The 21,645-nt window shown below is 39.8% G+C and overlaps 1 protein-coding gene across 7 annotated transcripts in view; it reads left to right on the top strand.

Moving 5' to 3' along the window:
- asic1c (acid-sensing (proton-gated) ion channel 1c) overlaps positions 1-21,645 on the top strand; it is a 75,222-nt gene that overhangs the window by 35,690 nt on the left and 17,887 nt on the right. For 2 of the 7 annotated variants that reach the window (XM_086042405.1, XM_086042404.1), the window contains exon 2: positions 20,731-20,881. In XM_086042405.1, coding sequence (XP_085898531.1) covers positions 20,731-20,881 — 151 coding nt within the window. Of the gene's footprint in view, positions 1-16,234; positions 17,053-20,730; positions 20,882-21,645 lie in introns of those variants that run through there. The other 5 variants (XM_086042401.1, XM_086042402.1, XM_086042400.1 and 2 more) reach the window with 5 other exon arrangements.

The raw sequence follows: 21,645 nt of genomic DNA, 5'->3' as shown, positions 1-21,645 counted from the left end.
TTTGGGCAGCTAGTTTTCACTGTTAAATATGCTGGTCCTCGAACCTCGTCTAAATTTCTAATAGATGACAGTGGGGAACACAGTTTTTGTTGAGTTAGGTCTGACAGCTGATTTGAACAAATTTTTCAGAGCAGAATCCAAAATCCAGTTTTTCTCTATCCCGTCAAGTTTTTAAGGTTCAGGATTCCTGTTTTTTCTTTTAAAAAAAATTTGGAAAGAAAATTTGTATGTATGCAAATAAAACACTAAAATGGACAACACTTTTACACTTACACTTAACTGTGCATACCCTCTTGAATGGATCCAAATCAACGTTTAAAGGGTTCTTTTTACACATATAGTCTTTCTTTGGCCACCTTTTATAGTTAACGTGATGACTTTGACAGCTGTGCAGCAGCTGTAATTCCTGTGATAGTGCCCATTGAATAACTGTTACCCTGGAATTAACCTTTCAAGTCAACCATGGGAGGGATTATGTCAGAAACTTCATTTCTGCATTTCTGCCTTACAATCAATCTTGGGTAGTTTCTAGGCAGCCTTCATAGGGTCCATTAGTCTGTTCATGTTCAGCCTTACTCATATGGTCACAATGAAAATATAAGTTGATTGAAGCCATTTTCAGGTGCCACTGACGGTGAACATGTATGGAGATTCTTCACAGTTTCTAATGGCGATTTGTATTGCTCATCTTTTTTTTTTCTCAAAATTTGGGAGGATAAGATAAGGGCTAGGGTTTGGGTTAATCCCCTAATTCTAACTGTAACCCTAACCCTGGATATTTCAGATTATCAGATATTGCGACAGAGCACCCACAATCACTTCATCAGATGTGTGTCAACATAGGCATTTAAAGTAATAGCTGAATGTTTTTTTCTTTTTTTCTGCTCATCATTTATGTTTTGCATCAGTCTGGATTCCTGTGGCCCAATGTTGCTTTTCATAGGTCCGTCTCGGTACTACTATATTGATGTGCGGTGAGAGATCAACAGACGGTAAATTATACCGTTTTACTTAATCGGTTAAAAAAATTGCACAACCACAAGTGATGTATCTTTGTTCACCTATTTATGCCAACAATGTATAATGTAATGACAGACACAACAACTCAATAGCAATTAATCCACCTATTTCCAGTCATATGACAGAATAATAGCTTTGTGTTTAAAGTATATTTGCCATATAGTATATTGCTCTATTACTGGTGGTATGCTATGAGATTTCTCTAATGTAGAATATAACGGCGTACCTCTCATAAGTGAACACAATTTACCACTTTTGATGCGAAAAAAAAAGCAACAAAAAAAGGAAATGCCTTAGGCTAGGCAAGGCAGTTTTATTTATAAGGCACATTGAGTTGCCTTGTGTATGAAATGTGCTTCACACAAGCAAAGACAACAGCGCCAAGCATTTACAAACACAAAAGTTAATAATATTCAAAAGCAAAGCGGAGAAAACAGAAGTAGCTTACAAAAATTACTGGAATGTACGTAAACACATTAACAGAAAACTTTAACAACATTTAAAAGTAGAATAAAGGAATAAAAGTGGGTTTCTAAAATATATACAAGAAAATAAAGACTTAAAATTGTCTATAGGATCTGAATCAAAGGTATGAGAAACAAGCAAAGTCTTTAACCTGGATTCAAAAGCATTTACACTCACTCATCAAAGCATTTACACTACACAGGTACTGTCAAACATTTTGTTAGCAGATGTAAGTTTATTTTAGGCTTTTATGTTGCCAACTCTCCCCTCTGTTAGCTTTTAGTATGTATAAAGAGAACACCGGCACGTTGACGCTGAGGACTGTTTGCTTCGTGGAGTGTGGTTTCTTCACTGTCAGATTTCAGCATTCTGCTTTTCTCCTCCAGCATTTTAATGAGATCATTTCCATACGCATTCATCATTATCTTATTGAGGCCTATTGAAGTGCAATGTGTCGTTACTTCAACATGTAAGATCAGCACTTTCAGACTTGGCTGCGTCTCTGTGTATGCATTTTGGGAATACATGAGAGGAGTTTGCATGCACCTGATTAAACGATGGGGGTCGAGGGGGAGTCTTTGTAGTCTGAGTGTGAATTTCCTCTTGAGTGCCTGATTTCGATTTATAGCCCATATATATATATATATATATATATATATATATATATATATATATATATATATATATATACACACACACACCCACACACATATATATGTAGGATGGGGACTGTCTATTTCCATCTACATTTCAACTGACATATTCCATATGTCTGTATGTTTAGTGAACACATAAAATACAATACATCCACCTTTTTTTTCCTTCTCTGACCCCTCTCCAAGGTGGGCCATACAGGATGAAAAAAATACATTTGTGTCTGCATCCAGAGACTCAACACTGTGTTTGACTTGTGACCTTCTTACGAATTGAATGGGTGGTTAATGCAAGTGCAGAACTGGTAAATATTGAAGAACACCGCAACCTTGTTAGAAATACAAACCTTGAACGGCCGCATCCTTGTTGAGATGCACTTAAACAAGCCGGAAGTGCATGTAATTAGAGTCTGAAGAGCAAAGACTGGAGCCTTTCTACGCTCACTCTTGAGGTGACCTTTCATCTGTGTGAAAGTGACATTTTTCAAGCTACCTTTTACATGTCCTTCTTGACATGCTCCCACGTTTCTCCACACAGAGTCGACATACCAATTGGCAGATGAGAAAAAACACCTTTCCCCACCGCATTCTTGGAACAAAAAATCTGTAATCTTGATGTGCGTCTTGCCACCGAAAGGCCTTTGAAGCCACAGAGAAAGTATAGGGTACTCAAATGCTATTACCTCAAAGACAGCACTTTGCGCATGCCTTAACTTAAAGAGGAAGTCAACACAAACATATTTTTCAAGAATATGTTCTATGCTGGCCAACTAGTTGAAACATGGCATTCTGATTAATATTGCGTTTGTGGAATATGAGCTCAGCAAAAAAATCCACCCATTATTAGCCATTTTCAGTCGACAAAAGTGACAAAATGGCCACCGCCAGAGATGGCTAAAAACGGGTGGATTAACTCTTTTTCCACAAGCGTAATATTTATCTGAATGCCTTGTTACAACGAGTGGTCCTGCATAAGAACATATTCTTGAAAAAAATATGCTTGCGTTGACTTTCCCTTTAAAGCACTCACTGAATGTTCTCGATTTTAGTGATTGAAATGCAATTCGTCCTGAACACTCTGCGAATGTATTAATCCCCGCTCACAAGGGAAAAAACACATGCAGTGCTTACGGTAAAACTCCAGCGGTGCTGATGTTGTCGAAATCAGAATGTGACCAATGTTCATCCATACAGTATATCCTATATTTGTGTCCTCGTCAGTGCGTGAGCTTCAATTTACTTCCTGATCGGCTATTGTTCCATTATTATACCATAGATCTGCACATTTTGTATTGGCGAGCCTGCCTGAGTCGCTCGGGCAGAGCAAAGTCTTCTCATGACTGCGCACTGAGTTATTATTAGTATTGTATCAAGTTAAGATGAGGTTTGCAGTTCAAATGTGCAGAGAGCAGGAAGTTGTTTGAAGGAAATCTCTCAACTTTGAATTAAGTCAACTCACCTTTGCATACTGCCGTCAAAGAAGGGCGGTCGTCTAGACCAGCTGTGTCTCATTTATGTCGTGATGGTTTTCAAGCTACTTTTCATTCAGCATGGTGCTTTACTTTGCCAATTTAGGCACTCCTAAAGAGGAAATAAAGCAATTTAATCACCTAGTTTTAAAACATTAATTCATTGTAATGGGTTCAGGTTTTTATTTCAGTGGCCATTTTCAACTGTCTTGTGCTGTTGATGTGTAAGTTCCTCGGATGTGGACCATTTTGGACAGACCAATCCAAACTTGATGATGATCTACCACCACGACAGAGTTTCTGGAAATAATAATCCATAAATATTAGTGAACATGTGGAATGGTAATGGGAACACCTGAGCCTTTAGGCTGACACTAATTGAAGATGAGAGCTGAGGCAGGAAGTAACGGAGACACACTTACCAGTGGTGTAAAAAAAAAAAAAAAAATACAAGATGAAAGAGGATATGTTATCCAGATTAACCGTAAAGATTAGCGACAGGCTTACCCTCAATTATCTTATTAAAGTAATGCTCAAGAAATGTTGCGGCGAGACGATCGTTCCGAGTTGAGGCGGATTGAGAGTACGCATTCGTAATGTACAATAGAGCAATACATTCAGTGCTCAGGGGAAACTGCAGTAAGATACCAGTTGATATTTTCCGCAAACCTAAAGGACAAGTCAAGGATGTATCGACTTGGATTTGACACGTTTAATTTTCTGTCAATGAGCTTTGACTGAAAGAAAAGGCGCTCATTTCATCCCTATCAAAAGCTGCAGTAAATCTAATCCAACCAGGAATTGTCTGTACACAACACCTCCCATCCAGACTTCCCAGAAGCCAATTAGTGGCGAACAATACTTTGATCTGAATTGTACTGTTTTCATGCCAATACCACACGTTTGTTATGTCTCCAGAGTGTGATTTGTTTTTCCTCTACCTTTTAAATTGTTAAGCATCCTTTGATTCTCTCTTAAATATTGATAGGGGGGTGGGGGATTTCTTTAACTGAATATGCTTCACTTTTTGTAGTTACATATTTGCCGCATCTCTGTCAACCTATTGAAGGATTCGCATTTGCTTCCCAAATGCAACACTATCTGTTACATCCAATGCGGCATTCTAAGATCTCAGTATAGATTGGCTGGTATAACAGTCCCATGGCCTCTTCCGCACTCCAGATATCCAACCCCTTCCCCTCCTTTGGGTGTGAAGGGGAAACCAGAGCCTATCCCGCCCAGCCCTTGTGCATTGGTGTTGACTGCACCACTCTGCTTGGACTAGCATCCAGTGGGTCGCCATTGTCAAAAGACCGTTCCTGGTCAACACTTGAAAATGGGAACACAGGAGGAAGACGCGCCACGTCCGCCATCGGATATAACGGTGTTTGGAGCCAACTGTACCCTCCACGGTCTGAGCCATATCTTCCTACCTGGCGGGGTGACTCTCCGGCGGCTGCTTTGGGCCGCCGCGTTCAGCTCCTCCCTCTCCATCTTCCTCTACCAAGTGGCCGACCGTGTGATCGAGTACTACAAGTACCCTCATGTCACCATCCTGGATGAGATGGACAGTCCCATCATGTATTTTCCCGCCATCACTTTGTGTAACTATAACAGTTTCCGGAAGTCCCAAGTCCGCAGGAATGACATCTTCTGGATGGCAGGGCTCTTGGGTGTGGAGCAAGGGGATTTCGATGACTTCATGGCTGCCTTGGGGCAGCCCACGGACAACAGCAAGTTTTTTCCTAGCAAGACTTTTAATATGCTGGAGTTTGTGCAGAGAACCAGCCATAACATTGAGGAGATGTTGCTCGACTGCAAATACAGAGGCAAAGACTGTGGGCCGGAGAACTTTACCACAGTAAGTAGGACTGACAACGCCATCCATCCATTTTATACAACTTGCTCACAATCGCAGGAGATGGAACCTACCCTGGCGGATGTTGTGTGAGAGGTGGGGTTCGCTAGAAATCTTGTGTTACGTAAAAATGACTACTATGGAGAAATGTGGCTTAATGTCAAGAATGGGCAGAACTAATTTGCCACGTAGCCCGCATCAAATAAAAGTAGTTGCGTACATCATTGTGGAGCGGCCATATAACAGAGACGGCATCTTCGCATAAGAGGCTCATCCTTAATACTGTGCAGGGAATAAGCAATACGACGTTTCAATTAATATGGGAGACTGCAAGCTCACAAGCTTCAGTGGTGTCGTTTTGGTTCAACAGATAAATCGTCTGGTTTGAACTGTCACGTCTATGAACTTAGATACAGTATTACTGGTCAATGGCAAATTTGAATCAGAGATGGCTTTACGTGTTCCTTAACTCATTCACTGCCATTGAAGTATTTATTTGTCTTTTCACAGTCCAACCATTCAATCCCAGGAATTTATTTATATTTTTTTCACATTTTTTCAAACGTTAGGGTTAAAGAGGGTCTGAAAATGCCTCGTAGTGAATGAGTTAATGGATTCTTGATCCACCTGTTGCTGAATCGAACCTTTAATTCATTAATATTACTAAACATATTACTAAATGTACTATGATTATGATGATGATTATTATTATTATTGCAAAAACCTGATGTGCTAGAGAAATAGTTAAGGCAGATTCGGAATCAGCACAAAAAAATATAATCTAGAAATGTTTACTTGCCTCTGATTAAAAAAAAACAAAATGAAAACTGTAAAAATCTTTTGACCAATGTAATTGAACTGGGAAGAGGGAGCCATCTATTTAAAGGATGCATTCATAGCTACTGTAAGTGGATGATGCTTTTTAAAGAAACACTATGGTGTTCTTCTACAATTTTTTTATGATATGCTTTCGTTGTTTCGTTTTGCTTTTGCCAGCCGTTATACTACGGGGCCAATGGCGAGTCTGACTTTCATTTCCAACGAACCCGGCGGAGCCAAAGCTTTGTGACATGAAAGGCTTCAGGGTGCCTGCCGTCAGCTCGCTGGCGAGTGTTTGCCGAACAGCGGGCTGGCTCTCACTAGCCAGTGTGCGCTGTTGGCTGGCTGTTGGTTTGTACTGTGGAAAGCCCACAGTGTGAAAATAAAAGCAAGTTCTCACACAGACAATGAAAGTGTTTTCACTTCTGGAGCCCGATAATCATACATTACTCCAGTGATTCTCAAAGTGTGGTACTAGTACCACTAGTGGTACTTGGGCTCACTCAATGGTACTTGAAAGAATAACTACCACAGTACAGCTCAGTTGTATTTATCTGTTTAACTCACATCGTATCTGAAGCCCACTCGAAATTCAAATGTTGACTCGCAACCCAAAGCAAAAAAAAAATAGCAATGGCACCTAACTCCTAAAAGTTGGGTTACTCAAGGTACCACCGTGTTTGTATACAAGAAATTAAAAGGCACATTTTCCATAATTTCCCACTCTAAATGCAATAATTTAGTTTTTTTGTTTTTGGGATACAACATTGTGGGAATAAATGAAATTTATAGTATGTCCTCTAAAAGAATGAGTGGCATATTACTCTCGCAAGACGGAGTAGCTCAGGGGGAAATAATCTATGATTGCGAGACAAAATAAAGCAAAATGCAGAAACGGCCGATCAGTCCCAAAGAGTGCAAAACTAGATGCGAAATGTTGAGATGCCATATGGTTCAACAAATCTCTGCTGGCGTGTGGCGTCATGCATTATGAAGCAAACATATGCTTGTTGTCACGACCACTCCTGCTAATAATTCAGTATTATTGTTTTCATATGTAAATATCTTAAGCGTGATAACAGCCATTACAGCAGATGTTTGAGTACTCAATGTATGACATTCAAAGACACCGGAGCAATTTAGCAAGGAAAGGTTATTGTTCACACCACCCTCCCTTCATATTCGGTGATAAAATCATGTCAGCAGAATTTGAGTGGAACTTAATCGTCCTGCTGCAGAGACAAGAGACAGGTTGCATTTGGAGGGTTTCAATGAAAGGGCTCATTGCCTTGAATGATGAAAGCCGAGCACAGAGATGAGCGCAATTTCTTTGCGCAGCAGCCCAGAGGAACAAAGGCAAGGGCTTTGTTCTAATCAGTTGAATTAAAGGCGTGCGAAACGATGGTTTTAGCCTGTTTCAACCTGCACAAAAACATCGAAAGGTGGATCACATTTGAGTCGGTCCTGCCAAACCAGGACTCCGGAATCGCACATTGGAGCTTTAGTGGGCAGATTTTGATCCATCAGGTGACCTTGGATTTTCCCATCCATCGGCACAAAGGGCAAATTTCAGCTAAATGTCAGAAACTGGAGACGGCCTAAGAATAGAGGGGGACTGATTAAAGATTCATGGAGCCGCCTGAATTGCCCCTCCTTGGGCCTGCTGATCTCGCTGCGGGAGACTTCCTCTCGCAGGGTGGAACGACTGTATTATGAAGCGTGCACGTCAGCAACACAGTGGTGAGACGATCAACATGTGACAACTAGAGCCCTGTATGCAATCTGCTTGTACATGCCTGATATTTCATTGTTGCTGCTAAGGCTATTTTTCAACACTACCTTTTGTGAGGGGATGGTGTGAAACATTTAGGCTAACATTCATGTGTTAGCCTACATGCTAGCTTTTTCAGACGCTGTAATGCTGCTGTTTTAGTTAGAAAATTGGTACCGATTCAAGTAGAATCGTTAGGCCTTGGCAGAGACCTACACTAAACTGTGAATTAGTCCACTCCTTGTATGTTTGTCACTGTGCCCCAAATGTAGCCAATGAGACAAGACAGCGACAACAGAAGCAGATGCTCTGACTAATTTGTGGATGTTAATAAGCTGGTACTGCAGTTATATTTATTCACCCTCAAGCTATTTATCTGCAATTATTTTCCTTTGGCATAAAATATTCAAATTAATTTAGATCAGGCTGCCTTTTTCCAAGATAACAGCAGAGTCGAGCGCAATCTGTTTCAAGAAGATGGTTGACTTCAAAGTTGTTCTGCTTGCAAAACCTTTTCTCCAAAAGGAAATAATGTAAAGTTAATTCTTTGTTTTAATACGAATATTTAACACTCTTAACTGCCAAACAAGCATAACAAACAAATGTAGGCCTATAAGCTGAAAAAAAAAAGACTTAAAGGTGAAGTCAACCCCAAAATTTTCTTTAGAAGAATATGTTCTATGCAGGCCCACTAGTCGAAACATGACTTTCTGATTAATGTTGCGTTTGTGGAATATGAGTTAAGCAGTAAATCGATAAACAATTAATGTGCAGAACGGCGTTTTGCGATTGCAAGTTATCAAGAATAAAGTGTTCAATGTGCAGGGATGAATGGGAATGAGGCTTTGGTGGAAGTTCTGAGTTGTTGAGTTTTAGTAATTGAATAAATACTGAGTTTTGAAATCAATGAAAAATCATTTCATTAATCATTATTTTAATATCAATCAAAATAGTGATTACTATTTTTTTCACAATTGCCCAGCTCTGATATAATACGTCATAAAATACATTTTGTATGTAACTTCTATTTAACCAACCATATTTCTCAATTTGCTCGGAGTTGTCAAACCCCTTCTTATGTAATTTCGTTTGCTGATCTATGGTTATAGTGTCTTTTTTTGTTTGTGAATTGTTTTTACGTTTGCAAGACATTATGCGCAACTCAATCACTGAAGTTTCTATTAAAGCAAGCATTAGAATATGTACCACATCCTTTATTTAGTTTCATTATCGTTATTAATCTCCTGCCAGACAGTGAGATGGTGATTGATTGCCTCATTAAAACTAAAACACAGAAGTGCCTCGACGCAAGTGACTCCTCCGGTTGAGAGCTACGCCACCACCACATGAATCAAACATGCGCTTCCCAGTTGCGTTCTGTTTGCCATCTTGTTGTCATTTCAGTTGATCGTTTTCAACACCCTTACCGTAAATTTCAGTCTATAAGTACTGACTTTCTTCCCCAGCAATATCCACTGTTGCTTAAACAAAGATTCAACGTGAAATACACTTTTTAAAGGTCTTGTGAACACAAACAAACTCATTCCTCGATTGTATAGCTACTGTATGTATTGTAGGATCTGCGCTTTTAAGAGTCAGTGCCAGGTGCGGTGGCGTGTCACATTGGTGAGTCTATGTGTGAGTATTTGTGCGTGAGCCGTGGCAGCAGCTCCTGCCAGAGTGTGCTCATTGTGTTTATGAGTTTTACTGTTTAACCGGAGTTCAATAAATGTCACTGTGGCTCTCCTCTTCCACACTCAATCGCATTACGGTAAGCATCCTGTAAAAAAAAAACAAAAAAACATAGGCAAACACTCACTATAATACTCCGATTTCTATGATATTGTGGGGAACACTATTCTCATTTTTGCTCTTAGCTTCTCATCTTTAACTTACCAAAATTGTATTCACTGTTCAAGATATTTTTTCAATGAGCTTCATGGTGAAGTGTTAACTGTTCACGATTTTAAAGCAAATCTGCACACTTTGAAGCATTTGAAAGGAGATCCTTTGATTGGCGGTAACTTACAGTATGTGGGCTGTGTTCACAGTCTCAGCAGTGCAGAACTCCCTCTTTTCGATGTGCCGTCTTGCCCTCTTCAACGGAACTGCCATCACACTGTCTAAGGTTCATGTGTGGGGAAAAAAAGTGCTGCTTGACGGTGGACCACAGTATTCTGTTGGCCCATTTGCGGCACCAGGTGGGCATGGTAGCAGCCAGAGTGGTTGAGATCTTATTTGGCAGACAGAACTTTTTGTCTTAGCCTGGTTGCTCCCAGTGTTGCTCTGCCCCACTGTCTTATGGTGTTCCACAGAGTTCAATTTTGAGGCTCCTGCTGTTTTCATTGTATCTACACTTTAAAATTCCTCTTAAAACACATTTTTATTCTATAGCTTTGTTTTAGTGTTTTATGGTTTACTGATTTTGTTATTAATTCATTTTTACTGTCTTTGTTATTGTATGACACATTTTTACTCCATGTCCAGCACTTTGTATGTATTGACGGTTGTTTTTGAAGTGCTCTATAAATCAAGTTGAGTTGAGTTGAGAATGAACTTTCTCATGAGAGTTTTTCCTCATCTTTTCAATATGATTGAAAGACAATATAAAAAGCAAAGATGAAGCAGAAAAAATGTTAACGTAAGGACTGAATAAGAGAGCTTGGATGGAAGTAAATAAAAGGAAAGAGGAAGAAGGGCCGAGTTGGAGATAAATTGAGCTGGGACTGGGACTGTGCTTGGCCCTGACACCATCATTGTGAGTCAGCTGGCTTTGGAGATGAGCCAGGGGTGTGACAAACAACTTGGGCATGAGTGAGGTATGTGTTCTAGGATTGGATAATGGCCGTGCTGCATGGAGCCTGAAACTACGAGCCAAGATAGGTGGCAGGAGATACATCAACCCTCTGTAGTGTAAACAATACATTTTAAAAAAAATTTGCTGATGACGAACTACAGAGTAAATGTGTCATCCGTTTGTTCCATCGGTGTACAGTAGTAGCCAGTGTTTTTGTAAGGCAGATCAATACAGCTGAGGTGGACTAATACGTAGTGGGGGGGCCGGGGGGTAGGGTAGCCTTTTTTACTGACTGAGCAAATGAGGAAGCCATTAAGATGTGTCACTTGACAGAAGCTATTATGTTAATGAACTTGTTGGTAGAAGTGGCACACAAACATGGATGTGTCCAAAACCAACAAAGCGATTAGCCCTCTGGCATAGCATCCAAAACAAAACCATCTGTTTTTGTAATGAGCCACATGTTTTATTCGAGGTATGACTCACCTTTCATATCTTATGTCCTTTACAGCTCAAATGACTTCTTTTGTTTTACCACTAATGGCTTTTGTGCTCTATTTCCTGCTCTCTTAAGTCAATAAAAGTGATGAGTTGTGTCTTCCAAAGTATTAAATAGCTGTCTTCATTCACGTAAAATTAGATTTCCCTTGGCATCCAGCGTCCCTGTGCACAGGAACTCATTAAAGTGCATCGTACTTGAGGCTTTGTTGGTCATTGAACGTTTCATAGATGCAGAGCCTTGCAGATGTTTCATCATATGACTTGAAGTCCTGTGTTTACCTGAAATGGGCTACGCACTTACGATAACTGGGCTGAATTTGAGATTTTTTACCTCTCTTCTGATCAAAGTCAGCAAACACAGAAAAATTGATGAAACTGGTCAAAATTATTCTTTTTTTTCCTTTTTTTTATTATCAATTTTTATTATCAAAAATAATATAACATCTCAGTGTTCCTATAGACTTAGCACAAGTGAAGATTTAGGCTGCAGATCCTTATTTAGTCTGAGATGTATATATATATTTATATATATATCATCTTAAATTCAATGTTGAGCCCTTTTCACCCTCATCTTCAATTTGATGGAAGCGGTCTTAAAACGGTCTTCAGTTTGGTCAAAACTTGCAGATGCCCTGCCCTTGCTGAGAGGTAGATTGACTAATGGCATACAGCATTGCATGTTCGAAAAAATAAAAAATACACAGGAAAAACTGCTGGCAAGTGCCTACTTTGCTTAGTTTCAGGACAACTGGGCACCAGGATAACACATGCTGAGCAAACAAGATGCACCCCTACATTGTGAATATGGATCAAAATGAGAATATCCTTATAAATGAAAGTGCCAGAGGGGATTTTTTTTTTTTTTGGCGGGGTGGGGGTGCGCAACATAATGAAACTGCAGGCTGCCAACTGAAAGCTTGAGTGACAGCAAACTTTACCTGCAATGCATTAGGAGAAGGTTTGGGCAGGTACTGGCGAGAACATGTGTTTTCTTATCGATACAAACTTGTGCTCCATCTGTCAGGAGTTGTGTGCTGTCTCGTACGCTAGCAGGTATTCTGCCCGAGTCCTCCCTTGTGCAGTGAAGTCATTTAATCTAGTGTCGCAGCACCCTGCTACTATTTGTCGCTTTTAATCAATTAAAAGACACAAATTCATGCTGGCCTTCCTGGCAGTGATGGTGGTGCATACTAAGTGGCCGTGTTGCTTTCCCGGAGCCTTTAGAGGCAGACCACAAGATGTCTCCCTTCGCTTAAGAAGGCGGCCGTCCACCAGCGTGACAGTACATTGTTTGTTGCAGCTGTCTCCTCACATATTAAGTGGACAAGAAATACTGCTTCTCAATGTCAACCATGAAATACTCACTGCTCGGCATGACAGTTTAAAATAACACAAACGGAGCCATATTTTCATACCTCAAAAGTTCAACACAATGCATTCTGTGACTATTTCCAATCTAGACAACCATTCACACTCACACTCACACCAATGGACAATTTAGACTTTTACTTAATTCCACATCTAGATCAATTATGACAAGGGTGCAAAAAGGACCCAAAAGCACAATTCATAGGTTTAAACAAAATGACAGTGGATTAAATGAGTGTTCAACAGGGATCCTAAAGTACCAACAGTCAGTTGAAATCAGCTCGAGCTCACCCGTGACCCTAATGGGGATAAATGCTAAAGAAAACAAATGGATGGATTGTTCTAAAGTACAAATGATCGCCATCCTTCATTAACTATGCAATCTTCATCTGTTATAAGTACGTTAGCCATTTCTTAAAAAAAACAATAAAACGCTCTTTTATCACTCTTAACTGTCATGTCATGTCGCTGATACGCCTCACGCATCCCTTTTTATTGTCATAAAAATGCTAAATGAAGTGAACCATCCATGTAATGGGAAACAGCTGCACTGTGAGCTTGTGTTGCACTAGTTCCTCGAAGTTCTGAGATTATTTGTTCAAATCTCCTTTGAAAACAGATGGCTGAGTGTAATGTCTACATTTTCACCATGCACTCTTTTACTAGCGGCTAGTACAAGAGGCTAGCTAGCAATCTATATCCCCTAAACATGCCTTTGTCTCAAACAGCACAAACAGATGGACACAAATATCCAAATCAAAGTCCCTCAATGATCAATACTGGCTATAACCAAGAGTCAAGCCAACGCAAAATGAAATTACAAAATGTACAAAAGAAAAACACTGAAGACTGTGTATTTTAATAATTATAGGCTACTTAATATTTTTTTTATTTATTTATTGCTGCTGTGCCCAAAGGATGTTAGACTTCTTTTAATACCACAATTATTAGTTCACAACTTATTTAGTTATAGCGTACTTTGTTTTGCAGTGATGATCAAAAAGGCTTGCTAATTCTTTAGCAGCATCGCGTCTGGAGATATTAATGGTGGCTTTAGCCTTCCATCTCAGTCCTGGTGTTTCTGATGTGCATTTAATTGCCGCCACTGTCTCATTTGGTGTCGAGCATTCTCACTGGCCCTTGAAGGACCTCATCTAGTTATTCCTTTAAAGCCCTGCTCCTCCTTTTAATGAGACCTCTGGGACTCAACTGGGCTTTGACAGGGAGGGAGGGAAAGGGCTTGACAAGCTCACAGATCACTGAGCCCGGGCAAAAAAGTCACATAGGAATTGACTGCTCATTTAATTTTAAGGGTAAAAAAAAAAGGGATATGTGAAAACTGAGACAAAAATAGAACAGCAGAAATAACGCAAGTGGCAGGAATAAGATCTGGCTGGAAAATATGATATTGATGGTTAGCTGTGGCGCATTTACTTTGATGGCTTTAATGATTTGACAGCTAAAGTTGCTTCGACTGCCCCGAGTGGTCTACAATGCAAATCTTGAAAACAAATAAAACCACAGAGGAAGCTTGAAAAAAACAACAACAAGATAACCCACAACTTCATACTCTACTACAACGCAGCATCTGGAAAAACATACATTTCAAATGAACCCCGAAAGCCCATGTATGATATTAATTGACAAAGACAAAAACGAAGAAACATTTTCACACTAATTATGTTATCATTAATTACATAAACGAAAGGTATAGTTTCAGTTGGTTTCCATTTTTTTGTAAATATTTTCGTTTTTATTTCATCATGTTAATGAACATGTTTTTTTCAATTGTAGTTATTTCATTAGTTTTCATTAACTATAATAACATTGGTCCCTATCCCATGTGAATAGTAAGGGTACACTGTATGTGTGGAGCCTGCTTTACATGAAAATACAGCAAGGCTTTCAACGCAGCCCACTACGGAAGCTTGAGGAAATGCCGACTGGATATGAAGCTTGAAAGACTTAAAATGATTACCATCGCTTTACATTGGCCGGGTAACATCTGAGGCAAGCAATAACTCATAATAATGACTTTTGGGTTAAACTGCTGACAAGGGCCAATTTTGAGAGCCAACATTCTTGTATCACACAAAGCAATCAAGCAAAGGTCTAGTAGGGGGTGTGGCATTTTTATGGAGCCCACCAGCATAAAAGAAATCAATGCACCGGGTCACTAAGTAGAGAGACTGAGCTCTAAGTGTAATGAGGTCATGTTTTTACTCATTTGCAAAATCCCGCATCCCCCTACTTTGCCTTGACTTGTGGTTAAGCTGAAGTAGAGCATATCTCTCTTTTTATTTCCCTTCAGTTTGATTGTTTCAGAGGAAACTACCAATCACAACGGTTGAATAATAATAAAAAAAACCATTTAAAAGCATCTTTCCTGTCACTCCTGCGGCCACGGTCAATCAAAGGACAGATTTTGGTGTCACCTGATTGTCCTCATGCAATTCATTTTTTAAAAGGGTGTAGCCAACAAATCAATGAAAATCTTAAATTTAATGCTTCTTCAGTAGATATATTTAAAAAGCAGTTAAAAACACATTTGAATTGTTTAGGTTTGGGGGGGTTGTGTTTTTGTATGTACTTTCTATGTATGCACAATGTATGTGTTTATGACTGTAATCTAACTAAGTGAAGCACTTTGTGAGTCCTCTCTAAAAAGTGTGATAATAAAGTTACAACCGTGAGGTGAAATCGACAGATGCTAATGGTCCCGTGGACTCTAGGGGGCGCCAAAAATTAGGTGAAAATTCACCTTCAACATAATTATATTGGGTCGCCACATTGTTCTTGGGCTGGCTGTGTGCTATAAAAATGAAATTTATTTACTAAGGCAATACCTAAAAAGGAAGTCTTGTTTCTTTTCAAAACTATTTCCTTTGACTTTCCTCTAAAATACATATCACCACGTTTACCGATAAACTTGTCACCGTGGTATGTGATTCTGTTTTATTGTCTAAGACTAAAAGAAATTCAACTTTATACCCCTATAAAGTGTATCTATCTGCTTGAAAACCAGATGCATCTTTTATAAAGTCATACGTCACATCCACATGAAGCAGGATGCGCTTGCACTAGAAAAGCTTGTATAGCCTCATTTTTCTTTAATTATATGGATCTATTGATCAAACAACAAGCTGCTGTTTATTCAATATCATGGATCATAAATTTTGCAACAGAGTTTCATTCGTGCGACTTTTTGTTCTCTGATTGATACACTCCCCCTGTGTACAAAATCTACTTCATCACCGGTTTGGGGTTGGGGGTGGGGGGGGACCCTTCTCATCAGCTGGCTCCACCTCACTATAGAGCGAGCGAGTGCGTGCGGGACGCAACAAGCTTTCTATTCCTTTCAGCGGGCTGCAAGTCAACAGACTGAAATAAAAGCATCTCTTCAACCTGTGCTGGAGGAAAAAGAGGAGGAGCACAAAAAGAGACCAAAGCGTCAAAATCTGCAATCTGACACTGGAGAACGGAGTCACAAAAAAAAAACCCAGCTTTTCCAAGATTTTTGTCTGTGCCATTCATTCATGGATGGACCGCTGACGTTGAGCGTTTTTCAGCATTGGATGTATTCAGATTGTTTGTTTCAATAGATTTTTGTCTCCCTAAGGAGCCACGCTTGTTCTTTCTGGCAATAGATTTGCAAGCCTGAGCAGCGCACGCAAAGGATCTCGTCACTCCTGCTGGGGATTTTCAATTGAGAAGTCACATTGGAGGAGTAGTAGGTGAAACAAACGGAAATGGTGATCACCGACGTCCGGGGCATCCAGAAGGCAAGTGAACTATCGTGGAAGGAGATGACGGTGAATTTCGTCATGAGGACCAAAGTCCACGGTTTAAAGTTTATGTTCTCGCCGCATAAATCCAAGCTTCAGCGGGGGGCCTGGGGGGTGGCCTTCTTGGTCAGCGTGGCCCTCCTCCTCACCTGGTCCAGAAACAGAGTCCTCTACCTTATGTCCTACCCGGTTGTGACCAAGATCTACATGGTGTGGGCTCACAACATGTCTTTCCCGGCCATCACCTTTTGCAACAAGAACATGTTCCGTGCGTCCAGTCTGACCAGGGATGACTTGTACCACAGCGGCTACTGGATGGATCTCATGTACGCCAACCACACGGTGGTGGAGAAGAGCTTGGCCATTCTGAAGGAGAGCAACAAGCAGGGTCTGCTGAACCTGCTGGACTCGGACGGCTACGCCCGGCCGCCACATTACCACGTCAACACCACCGAGATGATGGCTCGCCTCGGACACCAGCTGGAGGACATGCTGCTGGAATGCAGGTTTCGTGGGGAGACCTGCACCAGCAAGAATTTCAGCACTGTATGTTGATCATCAGATGAGTGTTGCTGACTGGGTTCTCAACATTTGGGGGCTTGGTATCCTTACAGGGGGGACAAATGCTGTAGATGGTAATTGTTAACCCTTGAATGCCTTCAAAATGTAAAAGTTGCCGATTTGAGAGATACATTCACGTTGGACAAAAAACAAGTCATATCATAATACAATTTTAAAGTCAAACTTTCAAGTCATAAAAGTCACAGTTTACAGGTCACTAAAAAAATCCAACTTTATTTTCCTGCTATGCTTTTATTTCTGGAATAACTCAAAAATGAAAATGGTCTCTTTTTACCGTTGAAAAATTAAACATGTGCAATAATACTTTTTGTCCTAAAAAGCAACATTATTCATGTGGGAATGCCACGTTTTACACACAATCACAGTCACAATCGTATCAGAGCTTTTAATTGGGCCAAAACGAAGATGGGGAGGAGTAATTGTTTCATGTTTGTTATGTTTGTCCCCACATGTAAGAAGGCCTCTTTTGAAATGTTCTGACATAATAATAATTCAATGCAAATTACTTTGCGGATCCCCCAGCTATGCCTCATTGACCTTCGACGTCCGAGGTCCTCTGTTGATAATCGACTTCTGTTCATAATTACTGTACCGTCCATATTTGTATGACCAACACGTGCAGCCTTTCAATGTGTGAACTGAGCATGTCCTCTCGTGCCTTATTATGATACCGTCGCAAACTGAGGACCATACAGTGAAGTGTCACGATGATAAAACTTGAAAAAAAAATTTATTGGGCCAACGCACATACTTTACCTTAGAAAAATCTCACAGATACTCCCGTCACAAAAAATATACATACTGTGCTGAAATAATGATGATCCTGTCTGAATTTGCTCACAATTTTACTTTTAATCCAGCCACTGCTGTCATTAAAACTCCAAATCAATTTTAATGACAAATGCAATACAAAACAATACATCTTTATTTATATAGCGCATTTCACAGCTTCAACAAAGCACTTTAGAGCACTGATTTGGCGGTCCAATTTAAGATCACTGTCCAGTTTAAAACCCGAGACTGTTGTCTTCAGATATGAACCCGGGGGGCCCAGGTCAACAGGGTGGCTTCACAAATTCCCGCTTTAAGACGTGAACAGATGATGTAAGATGTAAAAACATTTGACAACATGTGACTCCTGGATTCACGCCGCAGAACGGGGTGACGAAGGCATGCCTGGCAATTTACCGGCTTTGGAGGTAGTGTTAGAGGTGCAAGAGTGTGAAATAGAAAAGAGGCAAGCTGGAGTGGGAGTATCACGTTTAACACCCAACACTTTCTTCTCCTGCTACGTGGCAGTAAAAGCAATTTGTTACACATCCCTGGTGATGTGCCGACGTGCAGCGATATGCCGTCTTGATCTTCTGTGTAAAAGGATCATGTTGATAAATGTCTACTTATACTCCTAAAATATTTCATTTAGACACATTTTTCCTTTTGATTCTTCATTCCATTTTTAGATGCAGGCTTCGCTTTTTCTTCAAAAGAAGAAAGTGTTGGATTGTGCAGCCAGGCTGACGTCTTAAAAATCTTTGCAAAACGATGGTTGGATAATGCTATAGTGTAAAATCAATTTCATTTCTTCACTGATGACTACAATGCCTTTAGTGCATTTTATTTTGGTCCTTCGGAGTTTATCGCCATTTCAAATAAAGTTTGCTATGCCAGCAATGTGAAATGATTTGAAATGAGATTGTTCATTTTTCAACCATCCTAGCTCAATCCTAATTAATCTTTTAGCCTCTCTAATTAAACATCTGGGGCATTGTCGGAAGGAAAAAGACATGTGGGGTTGATTGACAGCCGCGGGTGGCATTTGTAAAGCAGTTAGTAATTCATACTAGAAAAGCAGTCGACAGCTCATACCGCAGTGCCATGGAAAAAAAAATATTCAAAAGACATATAGACATTGCCCCAAAGGCAATAGTATGCATGATAACTTCCACCATGACCCGCTGCATGTTTATATTCTCTGTGGCTTTTAAGCAGAATTGTACATTGCAAGGCATTACATCACATTCAAAACCATCTTGAAAATCTTGTGGGTCTTAACACTAGATTGAAATATGAAGGTAATGCTATTTTTCTGATCAAACAATGATTACTCCAAGGCATGTTTTAACACTGATTTACATGTAGCATGCCAAGTCATTAGCGTGGCTTCTTGTTGATTTCTGAATGCTATGCTAATGCAAACATCTGGCTTTGTGTAAAATATGGATTTCACCCAAGGGTGTTTGGAGTTAAACCTGTCGGTAGCCTGCTTCGAATGAGATTGAAAGCCTAAAATCTTCATTTTCTGCTCTATAGTTTCCCCTCAAACATTGCAGCAGGTTTTCAGGTTTGTTAAAATGCTTGAACATTGATTGAGCCTTCAGCGTTTCAGTCTCAATTCAAATAGAAAGTCTTGGATTTAATCAACCCCGCCGACTGCATCAAGAACGCGAGTCTCACTCGAACATAATTTGAATCGTCAAATAAATTGTAAATGCCCGCTCTTTTTTTTTTTAGTATCCACATTTATTTGTAGGCATTTGTTGGACTGGCACAACAATATGGCGCTAAAAATCTCGAGCTAAGCGGTAAGGCAACCCATTGTTTTCTCGGCCTGCTGGAGTTATTGAAGCAGACGTACATTTGGTTGGAGAAAGCCTTCTGTGGAAATGACACATCAATCCTTAATTAGCATCGAGACACGCAAGTTATCTTCTACCGACCCAATTTAATTTGTTTGTGAGCTTCAGCTCGCTCGTCTCTCATTTAATCACGAGCAAATAGGCCCCCCCCATGGGAAATTTGCAGTGAAATTGGCCCGAGATTGATAGCGGCTGCCGTTAGGAATCACTTGACTCTTGAGTCATGAGTCTGCCGTGTGGACCTTGACATTGATCACATGCCACCGTGCATCACACCAGGTTGTGGCAAAGTAATTATATCGTTGAATAAATAAACAAAGTAACTTCATCAAGCAGATGCTAATGATGCTAATGTAAATACTGTAGCCGAACGCATAATGGCTAATGACCACTCAGCAAATGAACGGCCAGCAAACTTTCGTGATGCTGGATGGGTAGGATGCGAGTAGTTTTGCTTCATTTTAGTTGTATTATACAGTTCCCTAATACATTCTCTTCACATCAGTTTGACAAATGGGAATGTAAAAAAATGTTACTGTACAGTTCTTGAAGGTTTTATAACAGCATGTTTTTATTTTTTTGTCTGAGGCTAATTAATTCACTTAACAAGACGTTAATTAGAACAGCTGGAACATTACTAAACATTTTTCTTAGCGTTGGAGGTTCCACTGTAAATAAAATAGAATCAAGGTTAATTTGTGTTTGAGGTACTTAAGTTATTGTAAATAGGCAAATAAAAATAATAATACAATTTGACATACATTTAACAAGAATTAATTTTAATAATAGTTATGCCAAATAAGAAATATAGAAAAAAAGTTTAAAAGAAAAATGAGAATTAGTCATTCTTATAACACATTTTAATTTTAATCTCATCTAAGAATGACCTGGCACATCTGTTAACGTTTGCCGACCTCTGGACTACAGAGATGTGATGATACGCCCCCATGTTGTGCTCTTAATTCACTCTGTGTTTTATTTATTTATTTATTTATTTCACCTACAGATTTACACACGCTACGGGAAATGCTACACTTTCAACTCGGGACTAGACGGCAACCCGCTGTTGACCACCTTGAAAGGAGGCACGGGGAACGGCTTGGAGATCATGCTGGACATTCAGCAGGATGAATACCTCCCTGTCTGGGGGGAGACAGGTTAGTGTGCTTGTACTTTAAGTGGCTGGGAAAAAAAATCAATACTCGTGCCATGGTTGAATCACAGACCTTCTTCCACAAACTGAATCTAGGTTTCATCACAGTTTCATCAACATACTGTATACTGAAGGAACATTTCAATAAACTACAGTACAATATGTTAGGAAATAATTTATGACAGTAATTCAATCTAAATAGTGAAGTCATATATTTTAAAGATTCACTACATACAGAGTGGCTCACCTGCAGATGATGGAGAAATGTAGTGACATGACAAGAGTCATGGAATACTGGCCCCATATAACATAAGAGTGCCTTTAATCCTGTGCAGGGAAATTGTGTACAACACGTGGCTAGTCTCCACATGTGAATTAATCTGAGAGACTGGTTGGGTGCTGTTGTTTTGGTTAGCAACACTGTTGAACTGGACTCATCATTTAACCCTTTAATGTCCACTTATGTGAACAGTTGCGTCTATGACAGGGATGGGCAAAAACAACAACAACAATTTTTTTGGTTTAATGTTTGAAGAAAAAAAATGTGAATATGAAAATCCGCAAGTGCCAAACCGCGGGTATGCAGGTGTCAACTAATTTAAAGTTATAAGATCACTATTCATCACTATATGGCAGACATGGCTTAGTTAGTTGTCTTACACTGGGTCTTATATGGACCTACACTACAATGTGAGTAGGCCTAATGCAGATTTGGAATGATATGCAGGACAAATATATTACCTCAATAATATTAAAATTTTGAGTGGA

This window comes from Filicampus tigris, chromosome 10 (assembly GCF_054856515.1).
Source record: "Filicampus tigris isolate MCC_2025a chromosome 10, RoL_Ftig_1.0, whole genome shotgun sequence".
In the NCBI taxonomy this organism is placed as follows: Eukaryota; Metazoa; Chordata; class Actinopteri; order Syngnathiformes; family Syngnathidae; genus Filicampus; species Filicampus tigris.
The sequence above is the reverse complement of the archived record's forward strand: the minus strand, read 5'-3'. Positions and strand labels throughout refer to the sequence as shown.